The sequence below is a fragment of the Pleurotus ostreatus genome, assembly GCF_014466165.1.
Source record: "Pleurotus ostreatus strain PC9 chromosome Unknown scaffold_2, whole genome shotgun sequence".
In the NCBI taxonomy this organism is placed as follows: Eukaryota; Fungi; Basidiomycota; class Agaricomycetes; order Agaricales; family Pleurotaceae; genus Pleurotus; species Pleurotus ostreatus.
The window spans coordinates 1,680,175-1,702,362 of NW_023503157.1; the positions used below are offsets into that span (position 1 = coordinate 1,680,175).

At 50.6% G+C, this 22,188-nt stretch overlaps 12 protein-coding genes across 12 annotated transcripts; 5 read left to right on the top strand and 7 right to left on the bottom strand.

The window, feature by feature from the left end:
* Positions 1–142: 142 nt before the first annotated feature.
* Positions 143–664, bottom strand: PC9H_003375 (uncharacterized protein; the record flags this gene model as incomplete). Its single annotated transcript, XM_036772968.1, has 1 exon — positions 143–664. One exon carries the CDS (start codon positions 662–664, stop codon positions 143–145), a length of 522 nt encoding a protein of 173 aa, XP_036634441.1.
* Positions 665–998: 334 nt separating this feature from the next.
* Positions 999–2,071, top strand: PC9H_003376 (uncharacterized protein; the record flags this gene model as incomplete). Its single annotated transcript, XM_036772969.1, has 3 exons — positions 999–1,342; positions 1,394–1,560; positions 1,611–2,071. The coding sequence occupies 3 exons, from the start codon at positions 999–1,001 to the stop codon at positions 2,069–2,071; spliced, it is 972 nt and encodes a 323-aa protein (XP_036634442.1).
* Positions 2,072–2,201: 130 nt separating this feature from the next.
* Positions 2,202–3,839, bottom strand: PC9H_003377 (uncharacterized protein; the record flags this gene model as incomplete). Its single annotated transcript, XM_036772970.1, has 9 exons — positions 2,202–2,426; positions 2,475–2,597; positions 2,651–2,886; positions 2,937–3,062; positions 3,130–3,307; positions 3,364–3,447; positions 3,503–3,568; positions 3,629–3,694; positions 3,753–3,839. The coding sequence occupies 9 exons, from the start codon at positions 3,837–3,839 to the stop codon at positions 2,202–2,204; spliced, it is 1,191 nt and encodes a 396-aa protein (XP_036634443.1).
* Positions 3,840–4,292: 453 nt separating this feature from the next.
* Positions 4,293–7,249, top strand: PC9H_003378 (uncharacterized protein; the record flags this gene model as incomplete). Its single annotated transcript, XM_036772971.1, has 5 exons — positions 4,293–4,629; positions 4,680–4,688; positions 4,740–6,159; positions 6,212–6,704; positions 6,755–7,249. The coding sequence occupies 5 exons, from the start codon at positions 4,293–4,295 to the stop codon at positions 7,247–7,249; spliced, it is 2,754 nt and encodes a 917-aa protein (XP_036634444.1).
* Positions 7,250–7,399: 150 nt separating this feature from the next.
* On the bottom strand, positions 7,400–9,372 carry PC9H_003379 (uncharacterized protein; the record flags this gene model as incomplete). Its single annotated transcript, XM_036772972.1, has 6 exons — positions 7,400–7,599; positions 7,655–8,039; positions 8,093–8,158; positions 8,211–9,148; positions 9,204–9,232; positions 9,287–9,372. 6 exons carry the CDS (start codon positions 9,370–9,372, stop codon positions 7,400–7,402), a joined length of 1,704 nt encoding a protein of 567 aa, XP_036634445.1.
* Positions 9,373–9,472: 100 nt separating this feature from the next.
* BDP1 (Transcription factor TFIIIB component B) lies at positions 9,473–11,599 on the top strand (the record flags this gene model as incomplete). The annotated part of the gene is made up of 4 exons (XM_036772973.1): positions 9,473–9,488; positions 9,542–11,100; positions 11,154–11,301; positions 11,364–11,599. 4 exons carry the CDS (start codon positions 9,473–9,475, stop codon positions 11,597–11,599), a joined length of 1,959 nt encoding a protein of 652 aa, XP_036634446.1.
* A 341-nt stretch (positions 11,600–11,940) lies between these two features.
* PC9H_003381 (uncharacterized protein) lies at positions 11,941–12,984 on the top strand (the record flags this gene model as incomplete). Its single annotated transcript, XM_036772974.1, has 7 exons — positions 11,941–11,980; positions 12,034–12,060; positions 12,127–12,406; positions 12,468–12,571; positions 12,625–12,692; positions 12,741–12,845; positions 12,898–12,984. The coding sequence occupies 7 exons, from the start codon at positions 11,941–11,943 to the stop codon at positions 12,982–12,984; spliced, it is 711 nt and encodes a 236-aa protein (XP_036634447.1).
* Positions 12,985–13,205: 221 nt separating this feature from the next.
* PC9H_003382 (uncharacterized protein) lies at positions 13,206–14,432 on the bottom strand (the record flags this gene model as incomplete). The annotated part of the gene is made up of 6 exons (XM_036772975.1): positions 13,206–13,492; positions 13,546–13,630; positions 13,684–13,897; positions 13,953–13,994; positions 14,044–14,053; positions 14,111–14,432. The coding sequence occupies 6 exons, from the start codon at positions 14,430–14,432 to the stop codon at positions 13,206–13,208; spliced, it is 960 nt and encodes a 319-aa protein (XP_036634448.1).
* A 353-nt stretch (positions 14,433–14,785) lies between these two features.
* On the bottom strand, positions 14,786–16,072 carry PC9H_003383 (uncharacterized protein; the record flags this gene model as incomplete). Its single annotated transcript, XM_036772976.1, has 2 exons — positions 14,786–15,151; positions 15,206–16,072. 2 exons carry the CDS (start codon positions 16,070–16,072, stop codon positions 14,786–14,788), a joined length of 1,233 nt encoding a protein of 410 aa, XP_036634449.1.
* An 820-nt stretch (positions 16,073–16,892) lies between these two features.
* On the bottom strand, positions 16,893–17,829 carry PC9H_003384 (uncharacterized protein; the record flags this gene model as incomplete). The annotated part of the gene is made up of 5 exons (XM_036772977.1): positions 16,893–17,009; positions 17,072–17,238; positions 17,295–17,496; positions 17,553–17,657; positions 17,719–17,829. 5 exons carry the CDS (start codon positions 17,827–17,829, stop codon positions 16,893–16,895), a joined length of 702 nt encoding a protein of 233 aa, XP_036634450.1.
* Positions 17,830–18,063: 234 nt separating this feature from the next.
* SNX4 (intercellular trafficking and secretion) lies at positions 18,064–19,879 on the bottom strand (the record flags this gene model as incomplete). Its single annotated transcript, XM_036772978.1, has 9 exons — positions 18,064–18,123; positions 18,181–18,333; positions 18,386–18,688; positions 18,745–18,899; positions 18,948–19,161; positions 19,214–19,301; positions 19,351–19,405; positions 19,458–19,593; positions 19,643–19,879. 9 exons carry the CDS (start codon positions 19,877–19,879, stop codon positions 18,064–18,066), a joined length of 1,401 nt encoding a protein of 466 aa, XP_036634451.1.
* Positions 19,880–20,044: 165 nt separating this feature from the next.
* Positions 20,045–22,152, top strand: PC9H_003386 (uncharacterized protein; the record flags this gene model as incomplete). Its single annotated transcript, XM_036772979.1, has 12 exons — positions 20,045–20,147; positions 20,201–20,254; positions 20,305–20,408; positions 20,463–20,814; positions 20,869–21,011; positions 21,068–21,160; positions 21,211–21,265; positions 21,314–21,376; positions 21,441–21,584; positions 21,654–21,782; positions 21,832–21,978; positions 22,028–22,152. 12 exons carry the CDS (start codon positions 20,045–20,047, stop codon positions 22,150–22,152), a joined length of 1,512 nt encoding a protein of 503 aa, XP_036634452.1.
* Positions 22,153–22,188: the final 36 nt, after the last annotated feature.

Here is a 22,188-nt window from a genome sequence, read left to right on the forward strand (position 1 = left end):
GGAAGAGTCAAACATGTAGGCCCGGATCCACTTGCCAGTAGAAGATTCCTGGTAAGTTTCATTGGCCCCTTGACAATAATTGAGGACAGCAGAGTGTACCTTTTAACCTGTAAATCCATGAACCAAGAAATACATTTTCAGGTTACGTACCAGAGGTACCAGAGGAGAACAGTACATATGCTGGCTCTTTGCCAGTGAGTGAGCTATTCTTGCTCAGTGATACATTCTCCTCATGCAGTTCCTTGGACGCATCGATGATCGCGAGGCTCCGTGCTGCGCCGAGCCCGTTCAGGCGTTCAAGCTCTTGTGAAGAGGAAACAATGACAGCGGCGCCTGTTTGCTCAAGTAGGGCGTGAAATTGGGATGCGGTGGTATCCAGCGCGATGGGGAAGTAGGCTGCCCCGGCGGCCAGAGTTGCCAGCATGACCACAACATGGTGCAGGTTTCTCGAAATAGAAAACTCCAACGTAAGGGGTACCTTGGTAAGGCCCCCGGGGGGGAGTTGAGATTGGATACGAGAGGCCAGACGGCGAACTTTAAGGTTCAAGTCGTCGTACGAAACGTCGACATACGAGCCATTGACGACGTGAGTCACGGTAGTTCTCGTCGTGAATGTTGTCGACGCATGCTCGAGGACATCTTCAAGTCGCAAAAAAATGGGCATTTGTGGGGAGGTGAGGTTGTGAGCATGATTGCGACGAAGCTAAAATTATATAGTTAAGCAGGGTCCACCAGTGACCGTTATACCCTTATTTACCTGAAATGCGGTTCCATTGCATTAAATTTCACTTCAGTATTGATCTGATCTCGAGGGACCCAATCTACATGCTGGGCTTGAGCTGAGCTAGAGGGTAGAGAACTGGAGAATGAGAACTCCGTGGATTTCTTTGGTGCCCAAATGCGGTCGTGCTTGTGACTGTCACGTGATGTGATGGCACGCGATTGTGACTAATTGTGGCGCCAGTGACTTGCCTTTGTACACTTCGCAAGCCACCATCATGTCGAAATCCGACGCCAAACTACGCCTGCAACGCGAAGAGCCATACACTAAGCGACGACGGATAGGACCCACCAAATGCAACGTTTGCAGCTCTGATAGCACTATCACACATTCACATGATAGTCGCTTTTGGTTCGGAGACGGGGATATCGTCTTTCGCGTCCAAGACTCTTTATTCAAAGTCCATCGATCAAAATTGCGCTGTTCGACTGTACTGTGGGACATGTTTGAGCTCCCCCAACCTGCTCAAGTCGACAATGTAGATGGGTGTCCTTTGGTCGTCATGGCAGGAGACACAGCGAAGGACTGGTCAACGGTATTCCGATGGATGTATGATCCTGCGTAAGTCGCATTCCTTGCATGAGCGTTGCCAGATTTACCTCCCGCTTGCAGAGGCTTTGCGACACAGGCGGGAGTTTTCGACGTTCTGGCAGGCGCCTTACGAGTAGCCACCAAATACGATATGCCTGCACTCAGAGAAGCTGCTATACAAGGCTTGCAATTTCGGTGGCCCTTAAGCCCCGCTTCCATGACGCTAAATGCTTTTTCCAATGCAGCAGGTAACAGACATGCGTCAACCGCGCGTTTGAGGTCATTGACCCATTTATAGAAGCCATATCTCTCGCAAGAGAATGCGACGTACCTTCGATTCGACCAGCGGCCTTCTACGCTCTATCGATACAGCGCTGGAGCTACGATGCCGAGGGGGGATCCTCCCTATTGCATCTGTCGCCCGAGGATGCTAGACGTTTGATATGCGGACAACAGCTTCTAAATAACTTCCACCTCCAAATCGTCATAAACCCGTTAGTCAGCGAAACCGAAAGCACTAGAACTTGCGACCACTGTGCATCATATATGGCTGATTACTGGCGGCGGAAGTTCACTCCGGACGACAGCTCTCCCCATTCATGTTGGATGGTCAAAGTCCTTGTGGACATGATCCTCAACAATTTCGACCTGAGCGACATCGGCATCCAAATCTGCACTCCCTGCCAATCTTACCATCGCTCATTAGTATACGAGCGATTGACAGTATTGGTGAAGGAAATACCCATGATCTTCCGTTGATATCCCACTTGCCTAACAGCTTGCTTCATTATTTTGTACATTCCAATTAGGCCCAATCCATCCTATTTTGGAGCCTCGTTAATCTGTAATATACTACGGCGTCTATTTATTTCGTACATACTTCTTTATATTACCATGCTCTTTCATATTGATTCGCTGCTTTTACTGGTGTTCCCAAGGCCTTCGCAGCTGCGAGTGGCCAGTGTGGGTTTCGCAACAATTCGCGACCAAGGAAGACAACATCAGCCTTCCCATCTCGGAGATACCTTTCAACTAACGACGGATCCGTAAGCAACCCAACAGCGCCGATGGGTAACGAAGGATGTGCCTTCTTTAATGCCTCGGCGAAGGGCACCTAAAGGCAGGTTAGTCTGTGTGAAGTCGAGACCGCTGAGATCCACACCTGATAACCATGCTCGTAAGGGATCTTCTGCTTTGCCCAGTTGCCTCCCGAACTACAATCAACCAGGTCAATGCCCAACTTCAGCATTTCACCGACATAGACAGTGCTCTGCTCTATCCCCCACTGGCGATGGCAGTCAGCCTTCGAGTGATCGTAGTCAGGGTTGTGACACCTACCTGCGCCCAATTGCCGTCTTCTCCTTTCTCTGGTCCCTCTGCCCAGTCTGACGCGCTAATTCTGACGAATAAGGGTTTGGACCAAGCTGCACGACATCGCTGGACCACCCGAAGAGGGAATCGTAGGCGATTCTCTAGTGGTTGCCCCCCATATATGTCATTGCGTACATTCGAAAGCGGTGAAACAAATGAGTGGAGGAGATATCCATGCGCCCCGTGGATCTCGATGAAATCAACTATATAGACCATTATTTAGATATATGGCTGCCGATGATGATGGACTCACATCCAACCTTCTCACATCGAACGATAGCGTCTGCAAAAGCATCCTCGACGCGTTGCATGTCTTCCTCAGATGCTTCCTTCGGAAGGGGGTAATCATTAGCATATGAAATGGGGCTTGGAGCATATACTGAGAACCGAACGTGTCAGTTACTCCTGATCGTATTCGTCTACATCTTTGGACGAGGGGTGCTGACCTTCGTCAGGCCATCCGCCTTCGTCAACGGCAGCCGCACGCACAGGCCCAATCCAGGGAGCAAGGAGAGAAGCTTTACGACCCGCGTGGGCAAGTTGTATTCCAACTTTGGTGCCTTGAGAATGACAGAACTCGACAATACGCTTCAACGGCGCTATTTGGCTGTCTTTCCATATTCCCTTCGGTTTCATTGCTGTAAGATGATGAAACCTAGTGCAAGACAGAGAGTGCATACCGCATCTGATGGAGATATGCGTCCTTCTGGAACGACCGCAGTAGCCTCCAAGCAGATCGCGCCAGCTCCTCTGGTAGCAAACCCCTGTGCGTGTACAATTTCAACCGCTGTACACTGAAGTAATTTCGGAAGTGATTACCCCGATATGAACGAGATGCCAGTCAGTTGCATGTCCGTCACTGGAACTATACTGGCACATGGGTGACTGGTTAGGGTACTTTAGTACGCGCCCTCTGTTAATGCCATTGTACTAGCCCTAACGTACCACGAAGATTCTATTCTTGAAGGTTACTCCTCCGATGGTAATCGGTTGGAAGAGAAGAGGAGCATCCTTTTCGGCAAAGGAGGGTACATTGAACGGAAACCACCATGAATTGACTGCCCCGCACCTTCTGCGATAGCGCTGTTCCAATCTCTGGTTCGTTTAACGGATAAAATTCACGGGCTCCTGGCACGGGCGTGTTTAAGAGCGGCATGCTGTAGTTTGTTGCCTCTCGATGACCACGGTGAAAGGTTCCAGTAATTTCGTATCTCGGAGAAGACCTTTATACCACGGAACGTCGGCGGCGCGGTGTGCATGAGTGAAATCTGCCTGGTTTGTAAGCTTTCATGATAACGTGCCAATTGTGCGATGTGCTCAATGTTCCAATCAGAGAAGAAAAGTTCCATGAGCGTATCTTTCGTGTGGAAATATGGGCACCGGGTCGCATTTTCACGGCTGGCCACAGTGGCATAGTCACGGAGTCAACCATGGGTAGAACAACGGTAGCGGCAATCACTTTGAGCGCCTAGAATTTCCCTTCCGGACTACACCCGCCTTCCTGCTTGCCATCACTGGCAATTCGCAGCTGCCCTTGAACCACAACCACCACCTTGAACCGCCTGATTTGAGGACTGCCGCATCCTGAGTACCAGCCACCCCCCGCTTCATGGCAGGCCTCGAGCCAGGGCCCTCAAAGAACCCCGAATTGCCCAGCTCATCTTCGCCGTCACGTCCATATAATGCCACGACGCTCTCGACAGTTTCTCCCTCCCAGAGCGTTCGGAAATCTATGATAGCCACAGAATCTCCTGACAGGATGCCAGATAGAGGTAGTCCGGGGAAGCGAAGCGTCAGAGTAGTTGTCAATGAGCCGCGAAGACCTGTCCACCCGTTAGCTGCAGACCCTGCTCGACGCACCAGAATGCCTTCGGGTAGTTCTGGCTTCACCTCGCACACCAGTGGAACGTCTAGCCTCGGAGCGTTCTCGGACGAATATGATCTAGGTAAGTCCTGCCGCGTCCTTTCTTTGCCTCACTAACTTTGTGCATTGCAGCTCATGAAGGTGAGTAGGCAAGCTATGACAAGGCATCGGATAATAAAACATATAATTCAGACCCACAAATACTCCATGATGTGCAGAAGGCGATGAGGCTCAAGGCTCGCCGTGAGGCGAGAATTAAATCCGGACGTCCCGCACACCTTCCAAGGACATCACCAACTCCTCCCGACGTTTCCTCTCCGCCTCGTCAAACAGTATATCAGCCGCCGGTGGTATCCTCACCACAACATCCCACAGTAATAACCAACTCCGAAGTTGATTTTGGTCCGTCAATCGCTGCCAACACTGTGCCAGTAGTGCTTCATCCAGTACCTTCCTCGACGGACCATGGAGCCACACTCGACTGGGGTGCAGGCGCCGATATATCAGATGATGAGAGGGAGAAAGTTGATAAGCGGTGGTCGCTCTCGCTACCCAAACGCAAGGGCAAAGAGAAAATAGACAACTCTGCCAGTTCCGACTCAGGAAAGGGAGATGAAGCCTACAAACGGAAAATCAGTAAGATAAAGGGCAAGGTCACTAATAGCACGCTGAAGAAGGCCGACATCACGAGTCAGCAATTGGAACGCAAGTACAAACTCGTTTACGATCGGTTGGGAGGTGATCGCGTCAACCCGTTGAATATCTCCCGTTGGTGGCTTTCGCGCGACAATAATACTAAAGACGCGCTCGAGCGTGAAGAACCGCTCACCTGGCTCAAACATCTCGACAGGCAACGAACTCCCAAAGAGAGACAGAGGTTCTCGTGGCACCTGCCTGCTCTAGTAATGGAGGAATTCTTTCGAGCACAACGATATCCTCCTTTCATGGAGACAATCCTGGAGGATCCATCTAGTCCTCAATACTCTGAGAAACCGATGCCGTTTGTACCTGGCGGTACGTTGGGACTCCCTACCGTAGACGGAATGGCTGGATCGGCGCGAAATTCACTCGATGTTGGTTCTCGACGTAGTGGTGAATCCATTTATAGTGCTGTCAGCAGTTCCGGTAATCCACCGCCCTCGATATCTCCCACCGCAAGTCTGTCTCATCTTAGAGGGATGTCTACTCGTCGTCAACGTCTCAATCCTGGCAGCGAAGATGGTCGTTCTGCACCTCAGTCCTTGTCGGAACGGTCTGACGATGAAAGAAAAGATCGACCTGTTCCTCGTGCCAAGCGTCGCCCCGAAGACCTCCATCTAATATCTGCCCAATTCGTAACAGCGTCTAATCAGCGATCTACAGCATCTAAGGAGCTCTCAGAGGACGATGATGGGCCCTCGCCCAGCACGGCTGTCGTTGGATATCGCATTGTACCAGGAGTCATCCCGTATACCGGAGCGGAGCCTCCCGGTCTCGTCGCAACTAGAATGGAAGCTACGGTTCCCCAACCCAGACCTCAACATTCTGCTGCATCTTCGCAACAGATTAGGGTCGAACAAGAGTCGGAGAAGAACAAGCAGAGGTTGCATCAAGAATACGAACTCAAGCTTAGGTACAAGATTCAGTCCCTGCACCGATCATACACATTGCTAACCACGTCATAGGCTCTTGGATGATCTCAATTCTCAGAATACTCGCGTACGCCAGACTCTCAACCGCGTGGCAAACACGATTCGGGAACAAGACGCTCTTCACGCCAGCTTCACGGCCATGCTTGATGTCCCCCATGTTGGCATGCCTCAGGATGTACTTGATGCATTCGGACATGACCCCGCCGCTGTCACAGGCTCGACCCGTCGTCTCCGTGGATGGGAGGCTGTCGAAGATATACATCTGCGCGTGCTACGTCAGCGCGATGTTCTCAGACGGTTCATATACAGCGTCGAGGAGAAGACACCTGGACCAATGAAGTCTGTCCTAGATCACCCAATCGCTTCCCTTACTCGGGCTCTGGAAGATATCACGGTGCAACATGAAGAGATCACTGTCAAGGCCCAGGAGGTTGCGAAGGTACTTCAGAGCGTAAAGGCACTCCACGCAGATGTCAAAGCCGAATACAACGAAACACTTGCCCAGACATCTGTGGTATATCCTGAGGTAAGTCATAGGCATTCTTGGGCGTGGACGGGGCACTTAATTCGCCACAGCTCTCCTACATCGTTGCGCTGGAGGAAAGCTACAAAGACCAATACCAGCAAGTGTGGGAATTCGGTATGGACGCCCTCACATTCCTGTTGGACAATGTCACTCCATTCTGGCGAACCTACGGCAAGACTCTCGGCGTCGACATCCAAGATTTCCTCATCATCCCCCTTTACCGAAACGAGTTCACCGGAGAAGCCAAGCGCTATCCCATCAAGCACATTCCTCGACGTTCCTTCCGACATTGGCTGGGTTTCCTGATCTTCTTCGTCCTAACTTCCGCAATATGCTTTCTCCAATGTCGCGCTGCCATCACATCATCACGGAACTATCGTCTTCAGATTATCGCTCATAGTGGTTTCCGATGGCTTCTCGTTCCCTTCGTCTGGGTCAGCATCGTAATTCAGTGGTCAGCGTTCTTGGTCGAGCTATGTATGTTAATTGTGCAAGTAGCCGTCACTGCATGGTGGCTAGGATGGATCCTCCGGATTTTCGATTGACCACCTGTTTTACGATACTTCCCCTGCGCCTTCATTCATTCATTTACCTCATGCATTATTATACCTATACAGCATCTCGCTTTCATGCTATCATTTTACTGTTTATTCGTTCCTTCCCACTAAATTATGATATATTCATTATGCGGATTGTTACGATGTAGGGGGAGGCGGTGGTGGCCCAAATGGAACAGCGTTGGTGAAACCTTGTGTGGAAGGCGTACTGCTAGGAGCCGTGTAAGGATGATATGCTCGTGATGTCGATGTACTTGACGGTATTGCCCCAATCTGCCTTACTGGCTGAGGGATCTCAGTATTAGCTTTGCCCGACTCGACACATGGACGACAAAATCCTGTAGCGAGATGGATCAACATTCTGTATTTTCGGAGAAGGCGTGAGATACTTACTACCGCCCATGATCAATGGGACATTGGTCGCGTCACACGAGAAGCAAGCAATGCGAGGATGAACCGGTTGGTTTCGTTTCGCTGCTTTCTTTTTTGGAGCTGAAGGCCCGGGTTCGTTCGATGGTACCACCGCAGGTGGTGTCGATGTATTTGACAGGGAGGTGGGCGTCGTAGAGTAAGAACCTTGCTGAAGGTATGATGCAGACGCTGTCCCAGCCGTAGGGGGCGGCTGAGGGGATAAAACTAGGAAAGAGGGCGGCACGACTGTCGGGACTGGGTCTTTTTCTTTCTCCTTTGGCTTTCGAGGTGTATATTTCCTTTTCGGCCTTATGGCTCCCGGGGCAGCGGGGTTGATAGGCTTCATCGTGAAGTTTGGAGCAGACAACTAAAGAGCCGGCTCAATGAGTATCCTTCAGAATACCAGGGTGCTGGGCTCACAGTCTGTAATGTCGTCAAGAGCTGGCCTTCCGATAAACGTTGAGCAAGATATACCCTGTCCGTTTTCTATATGAAGCACCGTATAAGCAGAGATATATACACATCGGAGGTATCTTACTATCTGTGATAGAAACTGACGATTACGGGCGAGGCTCTCTTCGCCGCCTACCCATCGTGATATGGTATCCCAAAGCATAGCAGGGGCCGATTTGATCCTCATTGTCGATATCTGCGACGCTGGGGTAATCGCAGGATTCGTGGTGGCAGTGGTATTCGTAGAATTAGCAAAGGGGATGGGAACTGCGATCAGGATGTCTTGATAAGAGGACAAGGGAGTAGCAGCGTCTGTCATCCTTTCACATACCACATGTTCTCGAGGGAATAGAAATCGATCATAAGGACATTCTGGGAACTCGATGACTAGGTCAAACTCTTTGACAGGTGGTGTTGGTGTTGGAACGGGAGGAGCTGGTGGGTCCGTTGTTGGTGTGGACTGGTATGGGGTTCCGCTCGCTGCAGCGAGAGATTGTATGAGGAGACCAAGTGTCTTCAACTGATTAGGAGAAGCTTTGCCGCTGGCTGCTAGCTGTAGGAGATTGGCAAGTGTAGGGTTGGTGGATGCTGCGGAGTTGACCTGATGGATCAAGGCAGGGGTGACCGTTGTCGAAGTCAAGGAAGATAGCAAAGGTGCGGGTTGGCTAGCCGCAGCAGCCGGGGCTGACGTCGACGTCGAAGCCGCGGTCGTTGCTGAGTATCCACTATATGGCGTGTAAACACTACTGTAAGGTTGAGTAGTAGCGGAACTCGAGCTACTGGGAGTAGTGGTATATCCAGCTGACAATGAGAGCACAGGCAGTTGTTGAGGCTGGGGCTGTGGTAGCACCGAAAGATAATGTACTTCATAGAACAAAGTGTCGGGAAATATTATGGGCCCAATTTCGAGATCGCATCTGCCTCGAGTCTGGATGGTATGTGGTGGTGGGACTACATCTTGAGCTTTGCTCCCCCTGGATCTACTTGAGAATTTTGGAAAGGCAGAGAGCCAGTATTCTCGGGCTAAATATCATCTCAACCTGAGCACATCCAAGACCACAGCAGCCAATAAACTCACATTGTCGCAGTGATTGCAGAGTTATGTAGCTGGGGGAAAATCCAAGTCAGCATGGGTCGAGATATATACAAGGGCACCGCCACCTTTCCGCTACTGGTTTCAGAGAGGCCGCCTGGTCACTTTCTAGCTCCCAGTTTGGATTTCGCGCGACAGGAAGTGCTGGTCTCATGGTGGTACTGAAAGACGCGCTGTTGACGGTTGTTGTTCAACACCATCTTCTCTCGGCACTCAGCCATTTCAGCCATTTCACTTCTTGGATTCATACCATCATGACCACCCGCGTCAGTGAGTCGTCGACGCTGATCGTCCTCTGCGCAGTCATTGATTTCGCGCTTCAGACAAGGGTGGAACCATTTTCAGGCCGGCTGCCAAAGGCAAGGCGCGAGGTCCTTCGGTGCTCAGCAACGTCTCGCGTCAAGCCTCAATAATCTCAGACATTGCCCCGAGCAATGACTCTCACGTCCCCCTCGCAAAGGAGGCTCCCTTGCAGCCGCTCGTTTCGTCTGGGAGCATGCTGCCGCCATCAATACCGCCCAGCGAGTCAATACCATCTTCCACACAGGGGTTATCTCAGAATCCCGGTATTATTCATTTCTCAGTATCACCAGTTCAGCCTGTTTCTAGCCCATTCGCTCTAACCGCCCCCCCTTCCATTTCGATTGCACCCCGCCCGACGCCTATACCACCTCGGCTATCGCCTGTTGTTCCGTCACTTGCTACCGCTCAGCGCTCAGCGCTCAGGAATGGCTCTATGCCTCCAATGGTGGCTTCTGCGATACCTGCAGGCGGTGTTCGACAAAATACCCCAGCACCACCTTCAATTGCCTCTGCGGGCACGCCAATTGATATACCTCGACCAGCACCCACAAGTGTCGCTATAAGTACACTGGCCACTATCCCTCGACCATCACCTCCCGTTCTTCCAACATCTCAGCCCCCATCTTCCAATCGTACTATGTTCGACGACTTTGCGACTAACACGCTGCATGTGGTTGATACCGAGCCACCTAGCTCCTCCGCTACTTTGAATGATACTGGTCCCAGCACTCAGGCAAGTAACTCGGATCTGACCGCCCCACAGACATCGCCACAAGATGGCCAAAGATCTGAGCAGCCAGGGAGTAGTAAACAGAAGCGACAGTCCAGTCGGCATCATGCGGTTGCTACGGAGGATGGTACCGACAAGGTGAAGAAACGGCGCCGAAAAGCCACGACTCCAGCAACTGATGATGAAGATCCTGCCTCTGACCCTGCTCCTCGCCGCCGGCGCCGTAAGTCTTCAACAGCCGAAGAAGGAGAAAGGGAGACCCAACGCAGGAGGGTTCGCAGTCCGTCTCTGCCCCGATTTGATCCAGACGAAGGCCCCGGCGAAGAGCTTGACCCCACTGTGATCACCATGGCCTCCCTTTGTAGTGACACAGGCCAGGGACGAATTAGTTCCAAAGCCATCGAGATCCAAGAAAACTACGCTAGTTGGAGAACGCAAAGTAAACAAAAAAGGGCTAAGATGAAGGAACTTGCTGAGCTGAAGAAATATGGACGGTTGACTGAAGATGGTGAAGAAGCCCCTCCTCCTAGCGCTACGACGGCACCGAACGACCCGTCTTCTTCTACGTCAGTCGGTTCGAACGGCGTACAAGGAGGCGACGAAGACGGGTTCGATTACACTCAAGATGTACCTGGGAATCGTTTTAACGTACAAGTGCGAATAGGACCTAACGGCGAAACTATCATTGATGAGGAGTCACTTGTGGTCGATCGGGCTCAAGACGTGGATACCTCTACCTACACGCATGTCGTCGAATCCGATACCTCCAAGTTCATCAATTCTGGTACATATCGCAAGAAATGCCGTGGCTCACGATGGAGTAAAGAGGAGACGGAGCTATTTTTTAACGTAAGACTCTTGATTTTGATACATACACTGACTCAATCATTGCTCCTCCACAGGCCCTATCGCAGTACGGAGAGAATTACGAGCTGCTAGCCTTTGTGCTACCTGGTCGTGACCGTACAGCATGTAAAAATAAATTCAAAGTCGAAGATAAACGCAATCCGGATAGAATAAATTATTGTTTGAATAACCGCATCCCTGTTGGTACGTCTAAATATCGTCTTTCTTATTTTTCGCCAACACACCATGCTGACACTAGTTCGTAGATATATCTACTCTATCTCGTATGACTGGCAGAGATTTCTCCGGCCCGTGTCCGGAGATTCGACAACCACCGCCACGACTACCCCCACCCGCCCCAGTCGTATCTACAGAGCACGAAGAACATGTACAACACAAACAACCTAAGCATAAGAAGCGTAGCAGAAGCAGAAGCATGGCGTTGACGGACGATGTTGTCGTCATCGGGAACGCAGATACCTTTGATCCTACAGACGATTAACACTGAATTAATGAACTTCTATGTGCAATACTGTCCAGACGCTCAGTCAGGACTCCGCAGACTGTCTGCGTTGAAGAGGACCAAAGAAAGAGGAATGACCAAATTGCTCTTCAGCCTGGATGCCTCCTGGCTTCAGTCACGTGGTCTGTGGAGCCTAATGTGACTCAAAGACTCCGCTCGAGTTACAGCTTGGTTAAAACCACAGTGGACCAGTGGACTCGCTCGCTTTTGCCCATCCGAGCCTTGAAGCTGGTCCGACGATACATATACTTTAGGCACCACCCACGAACCTGATACTTCCGAGATATCTCCAGTGTTTCTATGCTCTGGACCCTTCAAGAATGGCAGACTCGGACGCAGAATCTCCTCTAACGTATGCCCGTCAGTCTACTCTCAACTCCACTCTCCAAATTCCCTCTAAAATTGTCACACAGAAACCGTCACTGGAATAGCTGAATTCAGTGCATACAATCCATAGCTCTACCATGGGTTCTGTGCCCATTACTCACAACTGGTCTCTGTTTTAGTTGAAGTTGCCATCCATACCATCTTGTATGTACGGCAGGTCTACCCCCCAGACCTCTTTATCCGCCGCAAAAAATTCGACACGCCGGTATTCCAGTCCCGACATCCCGCACTCAACGAATATATCTCTGGCGCGGTCAAAGCACTCGAAGACGAGCTCCTCCTCGGCATCGTTGATAAAGTCGTTGTCGTCATCAAAAACAAAGAACAGGTCGCACTAGAACGGTTCATATTCTCTGTGCAACAGATGATACAAGTGGAACCGTACGACAAGGAGTCCAAGTTCGTTGTTCTCCCTTCCCTCACGATTCGCTGGTTACTTAGTTGGTTGTCTGGTCTGAAGAGTAGAGAACGCTATTTCGCCGAAGTCGCTTGGGCAGTACTTCCGCTCGTTTCTCATCAAGCTTAGCATGATTGAATCCCAGCTCGGACAGCTAGATCCGGACGGTAGGTTGTTGACTCCCTAACTCGCTCGAGTTACCATTTAGCTCAAAGTCTAGACGACGTATCGTTCGCTATATTACTTGAACTCAAAGACGATAAAGCGCCATCGGCCTCACAGAAATCCGTGAGCTAAGCAATATGGTATTCTAACGGCCTTTGATGAATAAGACAGGACCCACCGCCGTGGATTCCTGCGGAAGCTCAGCACACGACGTCTGGTGCCTCAGATGAGGCAGAGTTGCATCTTATTAGGGCTGTAAATACTGGGATCATCAATGTCAGCATAGCTCACCATCTCTGATGTAACCGCAGAACTAAATGTGTCCTAGTTGTCACTTGCTGTCCAGGAATCCGAAGAAAAGCTAAACCCGGCTCGCGATGCAAAAGACCCCAAAGAAAAAGGGCCGGCGAAGTGAAGGGGTGTAGAATCTCGGCAATTGATAAGGGTGCGAGATGCACAAGGAAGGAATAGAGGGATTCGAAGGACTTTCCTGAATTTATAGCGAGGGGCATAGGTCATTGGCCGGCAAGCTTGAGGGCGGGTTGATTGCTATGATGGTAGCTATTGGGTATTAAGAGGCCGTCTAGATGGTTTTATGCTCTACACACCAAACTCTAGCAAACCACTACGATATGGTTACACTCCGTACACGGAGCGTGCATTCTCCCTGGAAATCTTCATGACCTTCTCACTGGTCCACTCGCCTCCAAGGAAAGTAGCAACGAAGTCAGCTGTCCAAGGGATCATAGCGGTATGACATATGGGTAGCTTTCCTTTAATAGTTGTTAGTGTATCGTATATGTTAGCTGGGACCATATACGGTGCGTCAGTCTCCAGCAATATTCGAAGATTATCCGAGGAGCCTTGTGACATCTGGTAGATAGCTCCCGACGTATTGTCGTTGCTCGTGTAGGTTATCACGCCTTGGAAAAGAAAGTCAGCTTATATCTATCACGATGGCTTACAAATTCTTTACCAGTAACGCCAATGTACAGGTTAGAGAAGTGCTCAAGGAGACGAAGGGCAAAAGCTGGCTCATCTGTGAAGCAGTGTATATGGATCTAAAAGACCTAATTAGTAGATATAAGGGACATTAGAAGCGGAGAGCATTCACTTTATGGTCCTTAGGCACTTCTTCCTTGAGAATACGCTCGGTATCTTCGTTCGCCTCTCGAGTATGTATGGTAAGTGGCTTGCCTAGCCGGACTGCATGCTTGAGTTGACGAGTAAAGACCGCTTGTTGGACGTCTCTCGGTGAAAGGTCGTAATGATAATCCAAGCCCATTTCTCCCCAGCCGACGCATCGAGGATGCGCCATGGCCTGTAGACTGCATAGGGATTGCGATCAGATGATGGCGCTGACACTATTAATTGTATACACACAGCTCTTCTTCCACTTCGTCGGTATAGTGTTTCGCTTCATGGCTACGCTGAAGTCAGCCATGATGAGGCGGCACGCTAGCCTGGCACTCACGGATGCACACCTGTCGTAGCCGTCTTCAGCGTTCATTGCTTCGAAAACGTGAAGGAGCAGTATTTACCCATAACAAACCAATATTCCAGACCACCCCAATTCTTGATCCTATCTTCCTCGGTCACCGCCGAATCGGCGAACTCCTTCCACAGCTTTCGTATCGGTGCTTCACACCAAACGTCCACGACAGCGTCCACATTTCGATTCGCTGTTACGCCTTTGATAAAGTCGAAGACGGTCTCATATTTCCCTTCCTTGTACTTGTGCCGATACGCCTCGAACGTCGACGCGATATGCGTGTGTGTGTCGACAATCGCTGCGGCTTCGGAAGTAGAGTGAGTCGGCAGTATAAGGTGGGATTCAGGGATCGGGGCCTTTTTCTTCGCCATGCTGCGCGTGGTATGGGTCTTGGAGTGGTTTCGAGCAAAGCAAACTAGATTCGATCTATGGTGGAGATTGAGGAGGCTGCGACATGATCTTGAGAGTGACATACAATTCTCCGGTGAGATCAGAGTCACAAGTGCAAACACTGCGGCTGCGAAGTTCGGTTCAAAATTGACATATGTGCTGTCTACTATTGTATTTAAACGAGGAGATAATGCTAACGAAATAATCTAGAGTGACTTGGAGAGCTGATACGATGCATACGAAGAGCGCGGTTGGTAATGTACAAATTTGCCAGAAGGAATAAAGGAATCGTGAACAAGGCGTGGTAGTAGGAGAAATAGTAAGTACTGTGAGGCTATTGTGAGCTCTCTTGAGCTTCCGTCGCCGAACCATTGGTGATAGAAAGCCTAGGAAGAAGCAACCCAATGTCACATCGAGGGTCGTAGTTTGCGGCAGCGCCGAGTTGAGCGGAATGGTAAGGGGATGGTGGATAGCGATCTGGATTAGCTAGCAGAAAGCCGAGGGCGTCGTCTGCTAGAGGTGGCATTGTAGAGTAGGCAGGCAGGCATCTAGGGTTGTCTAACGAATCCAAGGCAGACCCCATCTTCGAGGGAGCTGTGGACTGGGATGTGGCAAAAGGATCGGTGAAGATGGGCGGCGACAATGGGGCAAAGTAGGTTTGAGGAGATGATGTGTTGAAATTATTGAAGTTGCCAGAGGCCTGTGAAGTACGATGAGACCTTATTGGCAGATATTGATTGACACTGAGACTTACATAGTAATGTTGATGTTGTTCGGTGCCACGATACCCCTGCAGAGGACCAGTCCAAAGATAAGGCTTCGGGGGAGATGCGTCCCATCCTGGGTGTCCTTTAGGTGGTTCTATCCTCCCGAACACATACGTCGGTTCGTAGACCATGTTTGCGGGATAAGTAACGTCGTCCAAGTACGATAGCTTATTGTACGATTGTGAGTCGATTGGTGGAGACATCGACGCCGCATCCTCTTTGGCGATTTGGTACATGATCGTCCTGCTAGGTCGACGTGCAAGATCGTCCCGAATACGCGGAATGTACATCATATTAGGCGTCAATGTCTCCATGTTAGGTGGTACGGGCACAGCTCCAGGTGGTGGACAAGAGGACGAGCGTCGGTACGGTGTGGTGACGGTATCTGGAGTATATGGCCTTTGTCTTCCTTCCACAGTGTCCTTCCCCTTCTTTCGTTTCGAGTGGGACGACGCGCTCGGTCCGACGGGAGCATATCGATATCCAGGGTGCGCCTGTGAGTGCTTCTCCCTCTCCTTTTCTGCCATCGACGTCCAAGGAGCCTTCTCTGTCTCGCTCATCTCCCGCCATACCTTCCCAGCGATCCGCGAAATATTACGATGGTCACGTTCGACAGAAGCGGGTATTTTTTTCTGACGGACGAAGTCGCAGCGAAAGAGAATAAACGCGTTGCATGGCCTTGGAACATGACCTGGAGGTTGCTTTCGTGCATGCGACTTTTTGAGTGGCCTACCGGAACGCGCATTTTGGCCAGGTACTGGGAGCGCTGCATTGGCCACTGATGGCAAAGGCAAAGGGGAGTCGTACCCCGACGATGGAGTTGAGGGCAGAGAGTTTGACTCCGAGCCTGACATCGGTGGTCAACTAAAGGCGAACGACTGTGGGGGAAGGGGGAAGGGAGGACCAGGTGAAAGGTTTCGTAAAGCGGTTTGAATCGTCCTATGTGAGGTATTTAACGATGAAGACACGTTGCAAATAAAGAACCTACTAATGGAATAGCACAAAGAACGCGACTTGGTACTGCGACACGCCTTTACAAGTTGGACACAGGGACTGCAGTATCATGGAATAGTCTAACGAGCACCGTGCTCGTTAAGTACGACGACTCTGCATCAAAAGGGCGCCTTGTGCGCTCTTGTATTCGTCTGCGAATATCAGCAACGCAATAACATGAGTATTGCACTCACTCTTTCCAAAACCGGATGGTAAGCAACGCTTTGACCTCTGGGAAAGCGGACCCTGGCCTGAATTCAACATTGACTGCGAACCAACTCCGCGATAAAGCGGTTGCAACTCCATCGCATTGTTCTCCTACAGTCCGAAGGTTGCTTTCAGTAATTTGCCTTTAGTGTACAAGCATCGAGATCCAAATACCTTTGTCGTCTTCAACGTTGCAAGGGCCGCATCTGTGGCGTCGCCCACTGCTAGCCTCTCACACCAATCACGTATGCTCGGATATCGACTTATATAGGAATTCAGAACCAACCGCTGCCCATGCTGTATGCTGAGAAAGAGAAAGCACCCCCGATTTCGGCGGCGGCCCTGTATTTGACATAGATGCCCGCATTCTCTATTCTCTGGCTAGGCCGTTACAATCCTATCGAGTGCTGGCCGTCGGATAAATGGGTGCTCCATCTCCACTCACTGCGAGACACAAAGACACCAAAGCTAGGCTCATTCCTTCACCGCATCCGCTCCCTTGTTATCTACTCTCCTGTTAATGCCGCCTATCAGGATTTTGACCAGGTCCAACTTCTGGCCGGGCTCAGCAGGGGTCGTGTCCACTATATCCTAAAAATCGCATGTGTTACGTGGATATTAAAAACATGAGTCGCGTTAGGGAGATGCGGTACCCGAATGTTGTATTGCTTCCGAATGTTATCGTCCAAGTGGTTCAAGAATTCGGTTGCGATTGGGTCGTCGCCGATCTGCACAAACTGCATCCCGAGGGACGCGACAGGGAGATTTCTAGCGTCCAGCTCTTTAGCAATTTGCACGATCACGGCTTCCAAGTCGTCGGCTGAACAGAATGAGCGATGTTCCGAGATCATTTGAGGAAGGCAGGGGAACACGAACTGGGGGCCCCATCGGTTATCACAATCAAGTTCAAGGGCTTGACAAGCGGCACATTCGACGCGCCATCGCCGTCCTTTGGGTACCCTTTCGCCTCATCAATCGTCTTCATATACCCCAAGGCTATTCTCTGGAGTGTTGCACCTATTGGGGTGCCTGAGGTAAGGGTTTGGTCATCGAACAAACGCTTGACGTCGCGGCTGCTCTGCACCACAACGGTTAATTACTCGCTCCAGCGAAGTCACAGAAGTGGCGATGTACCTTTACATTGCGTCCCACCACTGGGGAGTTCAGGAAATGGATGGTGAGACCATCGGTGTCATATTTGGCTGCTACGCTTGCGAGCTCGGCCAGTGCACTTCGGGCCTGCGCAGTCAGTGTATATATAAGCTACAAGGTACTGAGCTGTGCAATGATGGTAGCTTACCTCCTTCCAGCGATTTTCATACTTCATGGAAAGTGAATCGTCCACGACCAAGACAGTGTCGTATTTCTTGAGAGACTGCAGGGCATTTTCCTTCGATAGTGAAGCTCCCATATTGTCGCTTGTGGTAGGATTCAGCTAGGAAAACACTAGCTTAAATACACCTGCTCTGCAGTGAGTCCAATCTTGGACGGAGGCACAGGAGCGGCGAAGCTGTAAACATATCAAGTGAGACTACATCCGTCTTCAACAAGGCTGTGACGCCGAGCGTTTATAGCTGTGCACAATGTTAAATCTCAATCTCAAAACCTCGGATATATACTGGGATAAGTACATGATGTACGATAATTAAACGTCGACACGTATGCGTTGTATTATGGGTATAATTCTCTCCCACTCTTCCATTGCCTATGGAAAAGAGCGTCAATGCGTTGGCGCCAATGTGCACGGCCAAGTTCCACTCACTGCTTTATAGAACTCAATCTGCCCATCAGCTAGACCTCCCAGCATCTCCTTCATCTCTGCTTCTTTGGCGTACTGGAAAACAGATTGTTCTCGAAGCGTCTCATCGCTGAAAGCATCCAAAGTCTCATGAGCAGTGGTCACTGCGTCTTGAAGCTATGCAACATTAGAATACTGCAAGCTGTAACTTCTGTGGGAAATTGCGTACCTCTTTGATTTTGATATCGAGCTTCCGCATCTTCTCCACCCTGCTTCGGTCATCATCCATCCCACGAAGAGCATCTACTCTGTCTTTCAGGTACGCGCCAATACCTAAACCAGTGCTACCAGCATGGCCGCGAATAACAGCCGATAACCTATCGCGTTCGGTTGTAACACCTGAAAGATAGTCGGAGAGTTCTTCAAAGTCAAGCTGTTTCTGGTCGCGTAGCTTTAATACGGCGCGGTTAGCATGGGAGTAGGCTAGCAATGATCGTAAGTGCATGATGAAGGGGTCCGTGGTTGTTTGGGTCTACGGCAGACGCAAAGCTAGTTAGTGGTGACTTAAATATAAGGCTGATTGCGTACCGTGTGGCGAAGGAGGGCGGAGAATTCGAGCAATGTATTCGAGAAGTGATTCAGAGGATCGGTGATACCTGATTCCAAAAAACCAAGACCTTGCACAGCTACCGCAAGGTCGTGATAGTCAGCAGTAAGGTCTTCAGCGGATTCAGGGTTTCCATCTCATTCAGCCTCAGATTAGCACGTAAAGTGTGGAACAGCAAACTCACCGCTAGATCGACTTCGTATTTTATTCCATAAGCGGTCTGAGACGTTGATGCCATCCTCGAACTTGTCTACATTCTCCCGCATCTCGAGGAATCGGTCGTCGGGCTTGCGCACTTTGGTGAAGGCATTGAGAAGTGTGTCGGAGATATTGTCAATTAAGCCTGGCGACGGTTCTGGGCCTGGAGGGTGGGCGACATGGTGATGCATATGAACGTGCTACGCGACAATCAGCTCTGCTACCATTTAACGTAACCCGAAATTGACTGACCCATTCCGTTGATTCGAGGAAGGCGCGAACGAGTGCACTCCGCTGCAGAGTCGGATGACGCGAGACACGCTGGAGAAACCGGTTCAGCCTTGAAGCCCACTTAGTAACGCGAGAAGTACAGCAAGTCTAATCCTTACTCTGAGCGCCGACGTTCCATGAACTCGGGACTGAACCTGTCTCCGGTGAGATATTCTGTCGAGAATACGTCATATCGGGGACATGGACAAGATAAGGAAGGACATACCGAGTCGGTGCTTGTCTGGAAGAGGTGGAATCACGCATGCAGGAAAATCTTTGACCAGATTCTCCCGCAAGAAGACAAAGTCTTGGAAGCGTCGGCGAGCAGAGGGGTTCGGGGTGGAATAAATGGGCAAATTCGTCTACACGCGAATGAGAATGGACAAGAACATGATTCACTGCTCGTCGTACCTTTGCAGAGACCAGATATGAGACATAGGCATCCTTCGTTTCAGCCAGCTCCTTGACCGGATCCTTGACTGTGGTGAAGAGATATCCCTCCCATTTGGGGTCGTTAGGGCCTCCCGAGTCTGTTGCGGTGCTCTGTCTGAAGCCAGGGCCTGAAGAGGGTGCGTCGTCTGGCACGTTCGGCGCTGCAGGAGATTCCCAGGTCACACTGTCGAAGACGTCCTCATCGTCGCCTAGCATGGTGCCGGGTGGTGAAGATGAAGAAGCGATGAAAGGAGCTCGAGTGCTATATTGTTTAAGCGCCCGCAGGCGCCTGACGCGCAGTCAGGGACGTGCGCTGCCGCCGTGGCAAATCTGCTTCCACTCTCCAGACACGACGTCTGCAACATCTCAACTCCTTTCACCATGGCTCCGAGTCGCCTATGGCGCTCATTCGGGTCTCTGATTTCTTGGGCGGCGGGGGCCGCGCTGGTTGTGTCGGCATACGAGGTACCGGTGTCGGACAAGGGTGCGCTAGTCTCCGCATAACCACCCATCGTGATGACCGACACTTCTGCTCAGATAGCCGACAAGCATGCAGTGGGATGTACGGCGGCGACAGCGCGTACATTAATGGTGCGCCAGACCCACCAATGTAATGAACCGTCTTGACGAGGATTCCGAAGTTACCTTCCAGGGCACATCCCAGGGGCAGCTAGCCATGGTCATGTACGAATGGTCGGATTCGAGCTACCTCGGAAAGTACCCTAGCGACGCACTCGACGAACGCGTAAGTCCCCTTGGCGTGTACACAGGCGTCGACTTACAGCCGACTCGGGCATAGAAGGTCTATATCTGTACCACAGATGCACTTATGGGCGGGTTATGCGACGGCTCGCAGCTCGGAAGATTCATCATAAACCTACCGCAGGGGAAGTCGATCAACGAAACTAGCTTCTGGTCGGCCCGCATTAATCTATCAAGCTCCACCCCCAGCTCTAGCTCAACCAGCGGGCTCTGGGACAACCCTGAGGGCAACCCAACACCGCCGCCTGGAAACGGTACAACTGCTTGGAAGACACGATCTTTGCTGTCGCGTCAAGATGGTCCAGTCGACGAGCATGGTCACACCGAAGTCTATCACTACACGCAGCCCATTAAGTATGACGTAAAAAAGACGGGATTCTATTGCGTAGGTCAGTCGCGGGCGCGTGAACGAAAGTCCACTATCTAACCAATCTCCTCCTTAGCCATTGTTCCTGTTACTTTGAAAAACTCGGCTCAGGACGAATCGGGTACCGATGTACCATCCCACCCAGTGTACGAAGGCACGATACTCTTCCGCAACACGTTCGAAGGTAAACTGCCTGCAACGGACTACCCGAAAGTCAATGTGAGCTCCACAACCGCAAGCACTCTTGTCCACATCTTATGTTTATCTATTTCTAGTTCTATTTCGCAATGCTCCTGTTGTACACCACACTCGCAGCTGGCTGGGGTTGGCTCTGTTACCGTCATGTCAATGAACTACTTCCTATGCAGGTCGGTAGAATACTCGACGGACATTCCGTATTGCTGACTTACTCTCACAGTACTACCTATCAAGTCTTGTAGGACTTCTTGTGATTGAAATGGTCGCCAATTTCGGTGCGAAGCATTTCAAGTCAACATGGAACCTGTACTGACAGTCTTCAGCGTATTATCGATATCTCAATGCACACGGAAAGGGCGCAGCGTCGACGGTGTTTCTCATAGTTGGTGAGCACACTTATATAGTCACTCAATTCCCTTTCTACCGCCTAATTCTAACACTCGTCCGTAGTTGCCATCCTGGATGCCGGAAGAAACTCACTCTCCTTCTTCATGCTGTTGGTTGTTTCCCTTGGTCTCAGTGTCGTCCGCGAAAGCCTCGGCCGCACTATGTTGAAATGCCAACTATTGGCAGCCGCTCATTTCATTTTCGGAAGTACGCACATCATCCCCAATCTCCTCATCATAGCTACGGCCCTAACCCAGAATCCCTGCTCTCCTTCAGTTTTATACGCCGTTGGCATCGTGGAGCTCGAGCTGGAATCGACATCTGCTTTTGTTCTTTTGATTTTCATTATCCCGCTAGCGTTTACACTCAGTGGATTCCTTCTGTGGATCATGTATGCTCTGAACGGTATGTTTCCTTTCTCTCGTTCCTCGGTCATTAACTGAGAGAATTGTAGCGACGATTACCCAACTTCGCGCCCGGAAGCAACGCTACAAGCTGAAAATGTTTGAGCGACTCAATCACATCCTCATCATCATAGTGATAGTCATCGCCATCTTCTTTGTTGTCTCATCCATGTCATTCTCAGGCCGTATGGCAGAAGGTCAGTCACCAATGCCTAGCAACCCGTACATTCGCTTATTTGGCTCTAGATTACGCTGCACAGTCCTGGAAATCCAGATGGTGGCTACTTGACGGTTGGCTTGCATTGTTATATCTCGTTGGTTTCTCCGCCATTGCGTATCTCTGGAGGCCATCAGAAAACAACAGAAGATAGGTTCTTTTGCGCATTGTTCTAAGCAACTAACTTACC